This window comes from Canis lupus, chromosome 5 (genome assembly GCF_003254725.2).
Source record: "Canis lupus dingo isolate Sandy chromosome 5, ASM325472v2, whole genome shotgun sequence".
Lineage (NCBI taxonomy): Eukaryota > Metazoa > Chordata > Mammalia > Carnivora > Canidae > Canis > Canis lupus.
Genome location: NC_064247.1, coordinates 39,896,122 through 39,914,914, shown reverse-complemented (window position 1 = coordinate 39,914,914; position 18,793 = coordinate 39,896,122). Strand labels below are relative to the sequence as shown.

The following is an 18,793-nucleotide window of genomic DNA, read 5'->3' as shown; positions in this document are numbered from 1 at the left end:
TGCACATTACAATGATCGAGATATAATTAACCAGATAATGTTCAGCTTTAGCACGAATTTGGCAAATACCATCTGAATGTCATTTTTTCTAGGCTCTAATTCTTCCTCCAATATTTATTCTAAATCATTTACGCAAGGAATACATTGATAGACTTTTAAATTACTCTATAATTCATCATTTTCATCATGACAGATTTTCTCGTAATTGGAGATTGCTCAAAAGACAAGCACTTCTGCTAAGTCCATTTATACTTCATTTAATTCATTCCGTCAACATGTAATTACTAGAACATACTGCATCAACTACTGAGTTACTGAATGAGGATTCTCCATGTACAATGTACTAAAAGCCACCAAATCATCAAGATTTTTATCTTCCCTCAAGAAATACTCATTTAGCACTTATTATGCACCCAGCCTTACTGGGTATAACCACTCTGGTCCACATTTTTACTAGCATAAGATTTATACTTAAAACACCAGCAATCTTACATTTAAAACTCTAACATAAAAGGTTCAGTGTGCCATATAATGACTAATAACTCATTACTGGTGTGACTGGGGGGGACGGGGTCAAGATCCATTAAGTACCACAGATCCTATTTTATACTAAACAGCCCTTGAAATGTATGGCATTCTACAGCTAATTGCTCTTACTTATCTATATAAAGTACTTGAATCATTACCAAAAAACCTAAACCACAGTAACAAAGACCTTAATAGTCTTATATTCTAAGCATATCATAGCATGTAGCTGGTAGGTCAGCTATCAATCAGAACACATGTGCCATTTCCTAACCATGCCAGAAGAATTTATTACAACTTAGAAATCACTCCTTCCCCTGCAGCTCTTATTTTTAAAGAAATTAGGTGTACCATACACAACTAAAAAGAGCATGCACAGGGGGGCTGGCTGGCTCGGTTGGTGAAGCGTGTAAGTCTTGATCTTAGGGGTGGGAGTTCAAGCCGCATATTGGGTATAGAGATTATTTAGAAATAAAAAAACCTTAAAAACAAAAAAGAGCATGCACAACTCAAATCTGTCACTTGAAATAACAATAGAGACATAACAATGATAACAGTACTTTTGTGGAATCTATTATACTAAGTATATACTGGTACACTATTATTTTAAGTTGTATATGTATTATATACAATATTATACAAAGAATAACATTGAGCCATGTGTTACAAAACAACACTGAATGCTAATTCTTTCTTACGGGCTGTAATCTCAGCAAGATAGAAATATAGATAGGTAGATAGGCAGATAGATCATAAGTTGCACTTTACAGATGAGAGAACTAAAAGCCAGAAAAGTTAAGGGCCTTGTCCTTGGCCATACAACTGGTAAATGCTGAGGTGAGAGCTAACTGGTCCTACACACAAAGTTGTCTCCCATCCTATCAGAGCATCCTAACTACCCTGTTGTTAAGTGTGATTTGCTTGGGGGACAGGAAAACAATTCTCACTTACTCTGAAAACTCAGATGAATGGAGCAGAAAGCATGGCTTTTACATAGTCTTCCAGCAGAGAGAGCAGTATCAGAAAACTCATATTAACAAAAACCATTACAAATGTTACTGCCTCCTTGAGTCGTCAATTATGCTGACATTCCTCAAAAGTTAAACTGAGGTCAATTTAAATGAATTCTTTGTATTGGGGACAAGAGTAATTAACCAACTGACATGCAGATAAACTATAAAGCACAGAGGACACTACGTTTGAGTAAAGTTTTGTCTCCCTTCAGAGAAGTTCTTTGTGCTGACAGCTCTACCTACCTTCCCATTCTCTACTGGGACTCTTGGCGGTGCTACAGGGACTTGTAGAACTTCTACATTCCAAGTCTATCTGCTCTTGCCTCTGCCGCTGCTCTTCTAGGAGTGCAGATTCATGCATTGCTTTAATGTGTCGCTGATAGAGGGCATAGCCGCTTACAGGGGTTCCAATCGGTATGTTACATGGGGTACAGGAAACCTACAGAAGAAAGAAAAATCTTTAAATATGTCAATGGCTGGGACGCCTGGTTGGCTCAGTGGTTGAGGTCTGCCTTCAGCCCAGGGCATGATCCTGGAGTCATGGGATCAAGTCCCACATCGGGCTCCCTGCATGGAGCCTGCTTCTCTCTCTGCCTATGTCTCTGTGTCTCTCATGAATAAATACATCAAATAAATAAATTAAATAAACAAACAAACAAAAAGTCCGTCACTCAGTCAGTCAATGGCCAACATAACAATAACCCTGTGTTGCAAATAATGCTCATTTCTGTAGCGTCCTGGTTGATTTGATTTCATCATTTTTTGATCAAAGTAATTAGAGTATAAAACGCTTTGAATGCTGAGCATTTACTTTCAGAACAGAACAGAACTCACAAAAGTTGTGATAAGAGAGATCAAAATCAGAAAATACTTCTGCTTTTTAACTTATGATGGTCAAATCCCTGGTAGCTCAGCCCTGGGTGCCCCCCTCCTCCCCAGGTTCTCTCTAGGTAATCATACCCACTTCTGTGGATTTAAATGTCATCTATATGTTAATGGCTCATCAATTTATATTTCTAAGATGTCTGCTCTGAGTCCCATACTCACGGATAGACCCTTAGCAACTCCACTTGAGTATTCTCAGAGCACCTCAAAACTTGCATTCAAATGGGAACTGTTCATTCCAAACTCAATTCTTCTGAACCTTCAGTGACCTCTGTCTTAGAAAATGGAACCTCAATGGCAAAAGGCAGAAACCTGGCAGACAGCCTGAACTGATCTGCCTCACCTCCTACAACAAACTTACTAACACAGCGGGATGGGCGTTACAGACAGGCCACCCCAACTGTCTCTCTTCATTTCCCTCCTCACTGCAGCCCGGGCGTTACAGACAGGCCACCCCAACTGTCTCTCTTCATTTCCCTCCTCACTGCAGCCCTCTTTCTTTCTTTTTTTTTTTTTCCTAAGATTTTATTTATTTATTCATGAGAGACACAGGCAGACGGAGAAGCAGGCTCCATGCAGGCAGCCCAATGTGGGACTCGATCCCCAGTCTCCAGGATCACAACCTGGGCCAAACGTGGTGCTAAACCGCTGAGCCACTGAGGCTGCACTTTTTTTTCTTTTTTCTTTTCTAAGAGCCCTCTTTCTTTCATTAAGGCTACACAGACAGCACTTCCAACAGCACAATTCGCTATAATATGTCTGTTTTCTTTGTTTATTTTCCGTCTCTTACTTCAGGAAGGAAAGAACCCAACCTGTTTGGTTCAATACTAAATGAACAGCCTCTAACACAGTCCATTACTTCATGAATACAAAAAAGTTCCAGGGAAGAGTAGAGATCTGACTTTTTTAGAACCTATTATCTAAATAAAGACTTCCACAGTTTTTTTCTGCTACTATAAGTAGAATTTTTCACTGACCCCAAAACATATACATAATTTTCTTGCCTTTGTGCTTTGGCTTATGTAAACATGGCTCTTCCTCCTTTTGCTATAAAGCCAAATGAATTGTTTTGGTCCAACCAAAATATTATTTCCTACATGGAGTCTTCTTTAGTTGTCTCATTAAGAAGGAAGCTCTCCTTCCTCTGAAATGACCATACTATATTTTTCAACTTAATAGAGCATCACATTTTTATAATTCACTTAAATTTTACCATAATATTTTTCTATGTCTTATTATCAAGACAAATCTCTAAGTTTTTTGAACTGAGAGATTACAATATGTAAATATTCCATACAGGATTAACAATGTTGTCTTGAACCAAGCAGACACTCACTCGATAAATGTCCATTTGAGTATATAAATGAATGAACAAAACAAATGTTTAATGATTTTTTTTACAAGTCTATCATCAGCACACCCTTAACTTTTTACAATTATCATGTGAGACAGGAAACAAAGCTTGATCCCCTGAAGAAAAGCAAGAGCTAAAACATTACTAAGTAAAAGAGCAATATTCAAGTTTGGAATTCAGTGCCCAAAAGGAATCAAACTTGTAGAGATTATCAAAGTAAAATGTAAATAAAACTAGATTTGGAACTGTAAACTAAAGTCAGTTATAATCGCCAGAATTCATTCTAAATATCTAAAACCTAATTCTAGATTTATTCTATTACTGTCTCATAGCAAAACAAAAAAATAAAAACAAAGCTTAAGAATATTTATGGCTAGGGGATTATACTTCTTTGGTGTTTTTTTTTTTCCTGAAATGGAAATAACCATTTCAATCAACCATTACAATGAGTCCATTTGAAAAGCAATCGAGTGACAGACAGATGGATATACAAAATGGGGTATGTAAATACAGTGGAATATGATCAGTTTCAGAAAGAAAGGAGATTATGACACATGCTACAACCTGGATGAACCTTGAAGATTTTACAAGTGAAACAAGTAGTCACAAAAAGACAACTACAGTAGGATCCCACTTATATGAGGTATCTAGCCAAATTCATAGAGACAAAAAGGAGAGTGGTGGTTGTCAGGAGCTGGGGGAAGGGAGAAAAGAGAGTTCTGGTTTAATGGGAAGAGAGTTGCACTTTTCTAAGACGAAAAAGTTCAGGAGACCTATTTCACAACATGTATATATTTAACACTACTGAACTACACATAAAAACAGTTAAGATGATCAATTTTATGCTGTGTTTTTTTACAATTTTTAAAAAATCAAGTAGTGATTAAAGAAGAGAAGGTATCTTTAATGATCTTTGTTTCTCAACTTTACTTCTCTTACTCACTTTGAAAACTTACCATTGGTGGGATAACAGCAGCTCTGTGCTGAAGCTGTGGCAGGTCCAGTGGATTTGGTTTTATTGGGGATGAGACCAGTATAGATCCAGGGGGATTTAACAATGAAGGCTTTGAGTCCATAGGAAACATTCTGCAATTGGCAATAAAAAAAGATATATTAATATATTCTTAAGATTTTAAATGTACAGTCATAATTCCTTCTTTTTTTAAAGATTTTTTTAAAAAATTATTTATTTATTTATTCATGAGAGACACAGAAAGAGGGAGGCAGAGGCATAGGCAAGAGGGAGAAGCAGGTTCCATTCAGGGAGCCCGATGTGGGACGTGATCACGAATCCTGGGATCACGCCCTGAGCTGAAGGCAGACGCTCAGCCACTGAGCCACCCAGGCATCCCAAGATTTGTTTATTTTAGAGAGATAGTGGAGGCATGGAAGAAGGAAAGTGAGATAGAATCTCAAGCAGACTCTCTGCTGGGTGCAGAGCCCAAAGGGTTGGATCCCACAACCCTGAGATCACATCCTGAGCTGAAACCAAGAGTGTGACTGCACCACCCAAGAGCTCTAATCATAATTCCTTTTAAGTTAATATGTATGTGCACACACACAATATATTAACCTTAGAAGATATGTGAATAGTAAGGAAAATGGGAATCTATAACCCTAATTTTCCAAGTAAAGAAACCTACCATTGATTTATAGGTTGAAATTTATCTGAATCTAATCATCTGCATCTAACTATCCAGTCTGAACAAATTCCATTATAAAATACCAATCTACCACTAACACTGATTACAAATTAGCTACCTATTACTGGATGTGTTGCCAGGATCATAGAGTATTTTTTCAAACATCTGCCCAGTACCATTCCAAAATTGAGAATTTCATCCCAAATTCTGGGCTCCTGGTTTCTCATGAAGAGTGGAAAAAATGGCCTCACAGGACCAGCATTCCCACATGGTAACCACATACCAAATTTATAGCAGCTGCCCTTTCAAACAACATGTGCTCCTCTGTCCCCCACAGCCCTTGCCATCCTACACTCCACCTGCTTCACCCAGTTTCAGGACCTACAATGGAGTTTAGAATACCCAATATACAAAGCGGGGAGATCATATACTAGTGCTGTACCTTTCTGGCTGGATCATACTTGCCAATGTTACTGGGGGAAGATGAACATTAAAAAAATTAAATTGATAAGAAAATTAGAAATGTATAAAAGAAAACAGCCAACCTTTAACATAAAGAATAAAGATGGTATTAAAGATGTAGAAAATTGGAAGTGTCATTTTGACAGTTTGAATGTGATGCAGACATAGAGTGTTATTCAAAGACTACCATAAATTTACAAGGAATTTCTGAATTTAAAGATTACTATCATGTTTATCTCTTAAGATAGCCCTCCTTTAAGATTACTACCATCCTAATTTTTCCCTCACTTACAAATATAGTTACCAAAACCAATATTGGAAAACACAGATATTCCTCATCTTAGATGATCAGAATTTGGCTCGCTACTGAATGGCTTATTTGCCTCTTCCGTAGAAAGGAGGGCAGGGGAGAGAAAGAGAAAAAAAAGAGTTGAATAGGGTTTCTGATTAAATTACATTTTAGTCAAATTCATTTCTAGAATTTGTGGGGTGGAGAAAGAGAAAAAAGAGCTGAATTGGGTTTCTGATTAAATGATACTTTAAACAAATTCATTTCTAGAATTTATACCAAACGTTCTACTGTGATTCTAGGTGATCCCATGTCTTTCAAGTAAAAGGAAATCCCAAGGAAAATACATATATTAAATAAAGCAGTATCTAATCCAGTAAAATAAAAATCTCTTTACTGTAATTTATATAAAAACATAAAGATAGCTTTTATATTATTAATTTAATGATTAAAAGTAGTTCTAAGGATACCTGGGTGGCTCAGTGGTTAAGCATCTCCCTTTTGCTCAGGGCATGATACTGGAGTCCCAGGATGGAGCCCCACATCAGGACCCCTACATGGGGCCTGCTTCTCCCTCTGCCTATGTCTCTGCCTCTCTCTCTCTGTCTCTCATGAATAAATAAATAAAATCTTTTTAAATAAATAAAAGTTCTACATTTGTTTAAATACATATACATATATATTTGAACTATATAATATTTTATTTACTTGTTCATGAGAGAGACAAAGACACAGGCAGAGAGGCAGACTCCCTGTGGGGAGCCAAGATGCAGGACTCAATCCCAGGACCCCGGGATCGCAACCTGAGCCAAAGGCAGGTGCTCACACAGGTGCCCCTATATTATATATATTTAAAATTACAAATATGAATAACCTAAAATTTTAACTGACATACAAAGTGATCATGATAATTACCACTTATATTTAAATTATGCTTTCTAATACATTTTCAGAACACTGAACATGTTCCTCCTCTCAACATTTTCTAACATCTAATACACAGGTACAGTAGGCCTTGCTTTGAAGCCATATGGTATCAAAGCAAAAAAGCCAACGCCTCTTGCCTCTGCCTTCACCACCACAACATACTGCTTCCAATACCAGGAATGGCAGTCATCTGTAGTTGATTTCACAACTTTTCTTAGATGAAATCCCCTTCTTTGTTACATATGGAATGCATGTAACAATCAAAATGGAAAAAAAATTATCTTCTTCATTAGAAAATAATGATCACACAATTTTTCTTGGTTATTTAAACAGATGAACATCATCATAACCCAACATGAAAAGTATGCAGACTGCCTCTAACCTGCCAATACTCATACAGGAACAATCTCTGTGGCCAGCAATGCCCCGTGACTCAGTCAGCATCCAACAGGGCCCAAAAATGGGATAATGTTAGAGAAGCAAGTCTCACCTCTGCCTCTCGGGCTCTCCATCCACATCTTCATCTGCACTGCAGGTGGCACTAGAGTCATTGTCCGACTGAGGCTCAGGCCTCTGGGTGCCTATCTGCTGGGCCACCACCAAGTCTTCGTCTCTAGGCTCTGTCTTCTCGCCCACTCTCTCCAGGTCTCTTTCTTTGGTATCACCTTCAACTTTAGACGGATTGCTCTCTGGCACCCTCATCTCCACGTCTACGGAGTCAGATTTGGCGGTCGTGGGGAGCTCAAGAACAGAAGTCCCTTCAGCACTGTGCTCCTGATGTTCAATGTCCATGGGCTCTGCTGCCTCAACGGCAATGCTGTCGTTCGCCTGTGCTTCCGCACTTTCACTTTCAACTGGTTTTGCACTTTGCACTGCCGAGGAGGGAGACGTACTGGGTGCAGGTTCTACTGTGGACTCGAGTTCAGCCCCAGGTTCAGTGTTTCCTCGAGAAGTCCCGTTGTCAGTGCTATCTCCACTGGGCTTGACAGCTTCAACTGGTGAAGGAGAAGGAGCACTTTCTGTATCAGAACTATTTTCAGCACCTTAAAGATAATGATACAGCATAAAAATCTGATAATGAACATGTTTCAGGTGGTGACAGAAGCCATGCTTGAAAGTAGCTATTTGGGACGAATGATACTCCTTGGATGGCCTCAGTGAAGTCTTAGGCCACTGGGAAGCTGGAGTGTCTGTTTACAGAGCTCTCTGAGACAGCGAGGTCAAATGGTCCTCGCCTTCTGAAACAGAAAGCGTAAAAGCTTTTAACATCTAAAAATAATTTATATGAGGGGCGCCTGGCTGGCTCAGTTGGTGGAGCTGGAGATTCAATATCAGGGTCATGAGTTCGAGCCCCACGATGGGTGTAGAAATTACTTGAATAAATAAGAATTTAAAAAAATATTTTAAAATAAATAAATATAAATAAAAATAATTTACATTAAATTTGAAAAATGAAGAAAGATGCAAAAACAAAATGAAACAAGAAACCATTCCCATAAATGGCAGCATTCTGGTTTATTTCTACCTATTTCTGTGCTTTTCCTTCTACTCAGGAGGTTTGACAGTCTCGAATAGGCCATTCAACAGGAACATAACGTGAGTTACAACTGCCTAAAATTTTAATTTTTCTGGTGGCCATGTTAAAAAAGTAAAAAGAGATAAATTAACTGTAACCGCGTATTTTATTTAACCCAATATGCCTGAAATATCTTTTTACCATGTAATCATGTGGAAATACAGTAATATACAAAACTAATAGCAAGATCTTTACCATTTTTGGTACTAAGTCTTCAAAATCTGACTATATTTTACATATTTAGAACATCTCAATTTGGACTCGCCACATTTCAAGAGTTCAACAGCCACCACATGTATCTAGTGTGGACTAGCTGGACAGCAAAGTTCTAGTGTAATGTTACAGGGACTTTTAACATTGTAACCCTGGTTTTTCCCCACATCATTGGTTTCATTTTATAAAGAGTTTTAATCTTTTACATCTTTACCTAGATATTTCAAAGGAATCACAAATTCAGTATTTCCTACACTAGACTAAATCTATGGACTCAACACATCCAAATCAGTTTCTTTTCTAGTGTTTACTATCTAATTAAACCAGAAACCTAGGAGTAATTTTTTAATCCATTCTCTCATTTATCCCCATAATCTACGTAGACAAGTATCTACGTTCAATTCACAAGTGGCAATGTAAATCCAGAAACAACTCTTCCTATCTTTCACCTCAGATTATTCTCTACGACGACGCCAGAGGGAGCTTTTTAAAAGCCAAATCTTACCAAAACTCTGCTGCTCCAGTATTCTCTTCATTCCTGCCACACCGGCCTCATTTTCCACAAAACCTCACAGAAAAAAAGCTACTTATTGTTCAAAGCCAAAACCCATTCAAAACAAAATTTAAGTTTCAAAGCCAATAACAACTTGTAGAAAAAAATAAAATGAAATCTAATATTTCTGAAACTCCTGGAAAGTATAGAACTTCCTAAGCTTAGAATATGAGTGCCTACAAAGGAACATACTTAAGCAGCTCTAATTACATACAAAATTTAAACTCTGATAATTTAAAAATAAGGCAGAACAAAAAGTGAATGAGATGGAGAAAATATTTGTGTATACAAAGCATGAACATGAATAAAATATATAAAGAGCTACTAAAATCACTGAAAATCCCAACTTCAGAAGCAGTCAATTCATAAAAGAAAACCTTAATAGTAATGCAGATTGAAATAAACTAGGGGCTTTTTTTTTTCATTAATTAGCAAAAACTCAAAATATTTACTTTTTCAGGAAATGGTCATTAATTTATTCAAGTGACAAAAAGGATTTTGTTTCTGTTCTTAAGCTTCTTGGGCTGACGTTCTTTTCAACAGGGCTTATAGCATCAATAATTCCTTTTACATGAAATATATGACATATGTAAGTCACTGTAAATCTGAAATAAGTCCAACTCCATGCAATAAAGAGAGAAATATAATCTATGATACTAACTGGACACATAAGTATGGCAGTGATGTATACAGATGCACAGACAGCTTACTGATGTTGGACTGCCATTTTATTTATTTTTATTTTTAATTTTAATTTTTCAGAGAGAATGTGAATGGGGAGTGCAGGGGCAGAGGGAGAGAGAATCAGCCTCCATGCTTAGTAGAGCTCAATCTCATGAATCTGAGACCATGACCTGAGCTGAAATCAAGAGTCAGATGCTTAACCAACCAAGTCACTCAGGCACCCCTGGATTGCCATTTTAAAGATCTTCTGGTTGTAGGAACTGGATCATCACAGGTGCTACATAAATATTTGTTGATTAAATGAATAAATACATTGTGTTCAAGCTTAAGGTCTCTATACCATGAAAACAATGAGAATACTGTTTCTTTAATGAAGCAATTCTTAAATAGTCAAATGACTAAGCTTATAATTATATATTTGGGCTAGTGGAAGTCACAACTAAATTTAAGATTTTTAAGATACCTTCACTATCTTCTGGATTTTCTTCTTCATTAGAAGCTTCAATATCTTCATCTTCCTGAGCAGAAACAGTGGAAGCTACACTTTCACATTGGGACACATCTCGCTCTTCACGGGGCTTCCGGGAAGTCTAAAAGAGTATTAAATCAAATTATTTATGATTTAAATAACTAAAAGGGAAAAAAGTAGAACATTTTCCTATCTGAAATAACACAGAACACTGATACACACATACTAAACAAGAAGGTTGCATGTCTGACAACTACTCTGGTTAGGGTGAGGTTGCCTCAAGGTAACCACTAACTGGCCTTTTGTGTAGACAGATCACTCTTATCAAATGGATCAAGTTATATGTGGATCATTTTTGAACTTCTCGCCACCATACATGTACAAAGAGCCCAAAATCACAAAACTCCTGCTCTTCTCCCCCTCCAAATAATGTATTTTTCTAATAAACGTTATGTATGTTTTCTATTAAAAAGAAGATATTCATTGGAATGTGGAGGACCCAGAAAATTAGGTTAAGAAAAACAATAATTGCTCATAATGGCACCAGCTAGAGATTCTAAGTATATTGACACATTTGCTTTCAATCTTTTATATATGTGCATGCTTATGTTTGTGTATAGTAAATAAAACTAGAATCGCTCAATATAGTCATTTATCTTTTCTAGCCTTATATAATCATGATCTGAACATACCTCTATTTATAAATTCTTCAAAATTACTGTTATTTATTCATGATTCCATAAAGCACTCTATACCAGTAAATATTTAAAATTCTCCTATTTTAAGTTATCTAAGCAACTTTAAGCTTTGGTATTGTTAATAATGCTGCAATAACTTCCCTTTACTAATATTAAGAGTTATGATTGTGATTTTTTTTTTAAAGATTATATTTATTTATTTGAGAGAGAAAGACAGAGAGCACAAGCAGGGGGAGGGGCAGAGGGAGAAGCAGGCTTCCCACTGGGCAGGGCCAGGATCCCAGGACCCTGGGACCATGACCTGAGCCGAAGGCAGATGTCTTGCCGACTGAGCCACCCAGGTGCCCCATGATTGTGATTTCTCAAGCAACAACTAATCACTGGTGTCACCAATCATCATTAGTGTTATTGAATTTCTTTTACTATGAGGACAAATTCCCTTTTTAACAGGATTTTCCATGTATTTACATAAAACTGCTCATTCTTCTACTGAGATCACCTTATCTGTAAAAGCATATGTGTATCTATTTAGGTGTAAGACATCAGCCATTTATCATATTTATAATCTCATGTTGCTAACTATGAAACTTAAGGTCTCCTGTCTCTGTAGACCTGAGGATCCCTGCCCTGGCACTGCTCTGTTCTCTGCCTCTTACTGAGCCTATAACTTCACCAGACTTCAGCTGTGGGCCTCTCCCAGGGACACTCCTCACAGCAGAAAAGAAATCATTGCTATCCCAATTGTTAAAATTACCAGTATTCTTATTCTGTTTATTTTTTCCTCATTCTTAGTTTACATAAATGAATACACTAGTACGATCCAACCTAAAGCATTAACTAAGTCAAGAGAAAAAAAAATAACGGCCCAGGGTTAGTTACAGAATTAGGTGTAATTCTGAGGCTAAAAAAATTCATCACTATGTTCCTAGCAGGAATGCAAGGGGAAAATCCTCTGGCTACACTCTTAAAAGCTTTAAGAAGACTGCATAAAGGCTGCAGTATTTTTAGGGGTTAGATAATAGCTATTATAGGGATTTTTCCAGTGGCGAAGCTATATCCCTCCTTTGCTAAGGACTACCCATTCTGTTTGGTATTTCCACTGATGAATATAGAAGAGACAATGTTTTACCATTACCATGCGACATTCCAAGCATTTTCTTCACTATATGATAGCGAAATTAATTACATTAATTTTCAATGTAATAAGTCAAGCCTCAGAAATATAACTCCTATATATATATATAGCACTGCATTTTGATAGTAGATATTTGTCATCTACTTGTCCTTGTCTTGAAATCCTTTTAAAAATGATAAAATACTCTAAAAAACAGAAGCATACTGTCCCCGTCATTTCAATTGTTATTAAATGTTATTAAAACAGGGCAGCCTGGGTGGCTCAGCGGTTTAGCGCCACCTTCAGCCCAGGGCCTGATCCTGGAGACCCAGGGTCGAGTCCCACATCTGGCTCCCTGCATGGAGCCTGCTTCTCCCTCTGTCTGTGTCTCTGCCTCTCTCTCTCTGTGTCTCTCATGAAAAAATGAATAAAATCTAAAAAAAAAAAAAAAAAAAAAGTTATTAAAATGATTAGAACAAGAAGTTTTAAAGACACTTGTGATGGTTAATTATATGTGTCAACTTGGCTGGGCCACAGCACCCAGATATTTGGTCAAATATTATCCTGGATGTTTCTGTGCAGGTGTTTTTTTAGATGAGATTAACAATTCAACCAGCAGACTTCTGAGCAAAGCAGATGACCCTCCAGAATGTGGGGGTGGGGGTGCTTCACCCAATCAATTGATGGCCTTAATAGAACTAAGACTGACAGGTCCCTGCTCTCCCCCTCACCCCACCCTCCAGCAAGAAGAGGATCTGTCAGCAGATCACCTCTGAACTTCAGCCACAATTCTTCTATGAGTCTCCAGCCTGCCAGCCTACATCATCAGATCCAAATGTCCACAATCACATAAGCCAATTTCTTAAAATAAATCACTCACTCATATATTCTCTCCCTACACACACACACACGTGCCGTTGGTTTGTTTCTCTGGAGAACCCTGACTTATCTTTTAAAAACATGTCTGCTTCACTCTTTATTTGATTTTCTCTCTAAACATTTTCAGTGGTATTTGCTGAAGTCCAGTCTCTTGTCAATAGACTCTTTGTCACTACTTTTTTTCCTTTGATTTAGTTGCTACAACACATCTCTAAACTTTACACATTTTCATTTTTGTTAAAAGGCATATAACTTTTTAAATCAATGCTATACGTTATATATATATATATATATTTACTAAAAGTTCAAACCCTAACAAATTTAAATATCTACCCTTTTATTACCCATTCTATCATTCTTCAGTGAGTCTCAAATTTTTTTGTCTAAGGATACAACACTCTTAAAAAGCATTCAAGACCCTAAGGAGGTTCTATTCTATATATATATATACACATATATGTATGTGTATATATATATATATATATATATATATATATATATAGAGAGAGAGAGAGAGAGAGAGAGAGAGGTATTTACTATATTTGAATTAAAAAGACTTAAAATATTTATTAATTCATTTAAAAATAATAAACCCATTAGAAGTCAACATAAAAAATATTTTTAATAAAAATAACTACATTCTACAACAGAAGGATAATTTAGTGAAAAGGTAGCATTTTTTTCTGTTTTCAAAAATTCCTTTTAATATCTACCTTCACAGAAAACAGCACAATTCTTAAATGTGCTTCTAGATATAACCTAATCTGCAGACATAATACTGTTTTTTTTGTTTTTGTTTTTAATTTTTATTTTTTCATAATACTGTTTTGGCTGACATATATACATTAAAAAAAAGTCTGGGAGCGCCTTGCTGGCTTAGTCAGTAGAGCATGTGACTTAATCTCAGGATTGTAAAAAAAAAAAAAAAAAAAAAAAAAAAAATCTCAGGATTGTGAGTTCAAGCCCCACATTAGGTGTGGAGCCTACTACAAAAAATATAAAGTCTGGCCTCACAGAGATATGTAGTTGAAAAGGAAAGCATATTTTAACAGTTTTTTCAAATGAACATGGATATTATTCTTTGATATTATACCAAAACTCAGCAAGTAGTCATCTCTTACATGGTAACTGCAATATGAAATCTGAAGCCATATCAATAAATTTTTTGTATTCTATTAAAATCCATCTATCTTGATGGTATATTAAAAATACTCTATAGATCTTTTATCCATCCATACATGATATCCATTGTGACATCACAAATTGGTCATTTGGAAATTACAGAGTTACATAGATATTTCAAATTTGCATACATTTCACTATATATCAAAATATCACATTAACTATTATTACCACTGATCTCATCAGAAAAGTCTTTGAGTATTAGGAAGATATTAAGCTTACGGTGAGGGACAAATTTTCCAAAATACTAATTTTTGCTTAAAAACTCAAAATTTAAAAGTGGCAACAAATACTTCTGCTTGCTTTCTTTGAAAGACAGTCTCACTCATTTTCATGAAAATGTCTGCCAAGGATCCAAGTCTGCAAAATCATAGTTTTTCTGTTATTCTTCCAAATAAAGCTGACACTATTAAAAAAGGGAGGCTAGTTCAGCTTGGAAGTCAAACAACTACAAAAGAACTTTCCTTTGACAGGTCCAGCATACTTTGGTATGGAGCAGAAGGGCTTTATGCACACTTTTCATTTCATCACACCCATGTACTCAAGGGTCAAGATTTAATAAAGCTAATTTTTATTGCTTCACCAAGGACAAGTGAAATTGGCATATTTGTTGTTAAACGGCAAATGCCTGGAGATGAAGAATACGTGGAGTATTTATTTAGCACAGTGGTGCCCTGCCATGATTCATGCTAAGGCATCAGCATTTTTTTCTCACCACTCCTTGACACTAACCAGGCAAATCTAACACAGTGGGGGAAAAAAGCAACATCTTAATATTTTTATTAATATTTTAAAACAAAAACAGTTTTGATCTCATGGAATCCTCAAAGAGCTCAGTGGACATTGAAAACATTGGAACCTCCTCTTAAGGAATTTTCAACAATTTATACTTTCTGGTTTTTAATATTTACCTCAGGGACTCTTCCTCTCTAAGAAAATGCTTTTAATATGCCATTATTAATTCATTCAACACGGTCAACAGAACTCCAACTAAACTTTTCAATTCAAACTCCAAAATGTTTATAGTTTTCAAATCTAATCTATGGTCATTCAAAAGTATGAACTGTCATTACTACTAACACGAATTTTGCTCCTTGGGCAGTAATCAGAGAAGAAGTCAACTTGTGCCAAGGCACTAGCATATAAATAAAAATACAAGGTATAGAAACGTTTCTCTCAAAACCAGTATTTGAAGCTCAAAAACAAAACAAAATAAAAACTATCAGTAAAAATGAATAAAGGCTCACTACCTCTGATATACTCACTTTCTGTTTATGCTGCTGTAAAAGGTTGTCAAGATTGTGTCGCCTTTTATAGTTAAAATAGAAGTTTTTACATTGCGCTTCACTTTTAGTTCCCACCATTTTGGCAATTGCTGCCCAGTTACGACCATGTTCTACAAGACCTATATTTGAAAAACAGACCATAAATTGAACAACATGTGATAAAGCAAACAAGAGAAATAGTAAAATCAAGTTAACTACAGTATTCACAATCATTAACACTAAAAATGTGTTTTCAATTATTGATAAATTTTAATACTTAAATATGCATTGACAGGCAACTGACCACTCTATTTTGCCACCCAAATTTAAAACCTGATCATTAATGGGAGGGCTCAACTTTATCCAGTGTTACATATCTCCCAGAGAGCTAGGACAATGTTGGACCCACGGTAACAACTCAAACACTTGTAAAACTGAGTGATTAGATACTTCTAAGTCTTTGGAAACAGTATATCAATATAAAGCTAATAAGATAATCACATAAATATTTAACACAAAATAAAGATATATAGGACTACATTTATAAACAGCATGTCTTCAATCCATTCACAATCAAGAAATGCTCTCAAAAAAATTAACCAGTTTTTTAAAAAAAAAGGAAAAACCAGGGATCCCTGGGTGGCGCAGCGGTTTAGCGCCTGCCTTTGGCCCAGGGCGTGATCCTGGAGACCCGGGATCGAATCCCACGTCAGGCTCCTGGTGCATGGAGCCTGCTTCTCCCTCTGCCTGTGTCTCTGCCTCTCTCTCTCTCTCTATGACTCATAAATAAATTTAAAAAATTAAAAAAAAAAAAAAAGGAAAAACCTGTAGTAATATAATGCGTCACAGAAATCTATGCAATCCAACACTTTTTAATCAGTAACATATATACATACACACACCAATGTGCAAGGAATATGGGTATATAAATGCGCATAAACACAGAGAGCTATACAGACAGGGATATACTTTAGATATCTGCTCCAATGTATCCGAGCAGGAGTTTCTAGTACAAATTTAACAATTTATAGAAAAAAATGAGTTTTTCAAGGTTAATGTGAGTAGCTTTCCTTAACAATGACAATTAGAAGGTCACTTCCAAATCCTTCTGACCCATGAACAGAGGTGAGAAGAGTGGAAACTAAATAGTCCTATGAAAGTCTTATCTACCTGAAAGAGATCACACTATGATGTAGCTAATATCTACTTACTCTACTATGACATTCTGATAATTAGATGAGAATAAATGTGAATCTTTTCTTCTTAAATGTGAGTCTTTTAAAAAGTTATACATGTAATCATGACAAATCACAAACTTGCTAATCATGGCAAATAAAATCAAACAAAAATATTTTGAACAAAGAACATGTTAAACTGCCATATTTTTGGTAAAGTTGGTTTATAGGACTCTCAAATGTATCATTCATTAACTATTAAACAGAAAATAAATCTGAAATATATCGCTAAAAGGTCAATTTATTTACAATAATTTCTTTTTGTAAGATTTTATTTATTTATTTGGGAGTGAGAGAGCACAAGCAGCAGGAGTGAGAAGCAGACTCCCCACTCAGACGTGGGGCTCAGCCATGACCTGAGCCGAAGGCAGACACACTCAACTGACTGAGCCACCCAGGTGCCCCTACAATAATTTCTACTTAGAACTATAAGGAAATACTTAACTCCCAAGAGCTGGCTAATCTTTCTCAAAATTATTTCATTTAAAACACAAATGATTTTTTATTTATAAACCAATTACTTATCCTATTAGAAATTTTACTTCAATTTCGAATTACACTATGTTAATAAGCAACAACAGAAAAATGCAAGATTCATAATGTTGCAGAGTAAGATCAGAGCCACATACTGATGAGTGGGAAAAGACAAAGTTTAAACCTTTGTCTAGCTCCAAAGTTCATGCCCTCATCTCTGAATAGCAGTGCAATTTCTTACCAGTTTACAGCCAAATGCCTTACCAAATATAAACCGAGAAGATATGTACCACACTATTAACATTCCAACTTTTAAGTAATTGAAAATATAGACTGTTTATATTAAAATACCCTCCAAAACATTTAATCACAGCTATTCTAACAAAATGCTTTCTAACAAAATGACATTCAAAATAAAACTGTGCAGAGAATATTAAATCCCTCAAAAGTGGGCCTCTTAAGCAAGGCACAGCGGGGTTACCTGAGAGGGGACCATTCCATCAGAAAGAATTCAAGTCTATCTCCAAATTCTATTTACCACCAAAGAACATTCTTTTTTTAATTAAAAAAAAAAATTAGTTCCATCTGAGTTATTAGTAATAACCCTGAAAACCCCAACCCAATCCAACCAAAACCCCGAAGAACCTAAAGTACTATCACTTGCCTTTTTTAGCGACTTCCATTTCTTCTTCTGTCCATCGAGAGGTTTCTACAGGCTCTGTGGAAACTGAAATAAAGAGAGAACACCCAGTAAGGCAGGGAAAAATTAAGCTCATTCACAGATTATATGGCACCGACCTGTTTATCTGACATAAAGTCTTTCTGAAGCAGTAGGTGAAAGAAATGATGGAGAGGATGGTGGCAGGCTCTCCCCAACCTATTAAGGGGGAATAGTTAGGGCCTCTCAGTGTTAGGATCTTTCTTAATGTTCTTTGAAGTTCCACCCATGTCTACATGTTTGAACACCATTAGTTTATTTTCTATGAAGTCCCACTTCACTCAGTGTGTTCCCACATATTCAAGTTCCATCTCTCTTCTCCTGAAGTGTCAAGGGAAGAAACAACCCTCCCTCTTCCTATCCAGATACGGTGCTTTCTTGCTCTTTGAATTCCCCATCTTTTCCTCACTCCTGGAGGCCCTATGCTCATCCTCAGTGCCTGATACCTAGTAAACACAGATGGATCATTTTCTCTTCTACATTAGAATGAAAATTAAGACTACGAGGCATGAAATAAAGTCCTGCCATATTCTCCTCAACTAATAGTATTATCACCCACCCAGTACTCGAATTAACAGTCTCCTCAGACCAACTTTTTAATCCTTCCATTTACTACTGACATGCAATGATGTGTG

The 18,793-nt window shown here is 36.3% G+C and overlaps 1 protein-coding gene across 22 annotated transcripts in view; it reads right to left on the bottom strand.

The window, feature by feature from the left end:
* The window catches only part of NCOR1 (nuclear receptor corepressor 1), a 150,400-nt gene that overhangs the window by 43,034 nt on the left and 88,573 nt on the right, over positions 1–18,793 (bottom strand). For 13 of the 22 annotated variants that reach the window (XM_049109479.1, XM_049109481.1, XM_025428247.3 and 10 more), the window contains 7 exons: positions 18,105–18,167; positions 15,732–15,871; positions 10,588–10,714; positions 9,393–9,455; positions 7,589–8,141; positions 4,734–4,863; positions 1,782–1,977 (listed from right to left, as the gene is read on the bottom strand). In XM_049109479.1, the coding sequence (XP_048965436.1) occupies positions 1,782–1,977; positions 4,734–4,863; positions 7,589–8,141; positions 9,393–9,455; positions 10,588–10,714; positions 15,732–15,871; positions 18,105–18,167 (1,272 nt within the window). The remainder of the gene's footprint in view (positions 1–1,781; positions 1,978–4,733; positions 4,864–7,588; positions 8,142–9,392; positions 9,456–10,587; positions 10,715–15,731; positions 15,872–18,104; positions 18,168–18,793) is intronic. The other 9 variants (XM_025428253.3, XM_035716152.2, XM_049109482.1 and 6 more) reach the window with 3 other exon arrangements.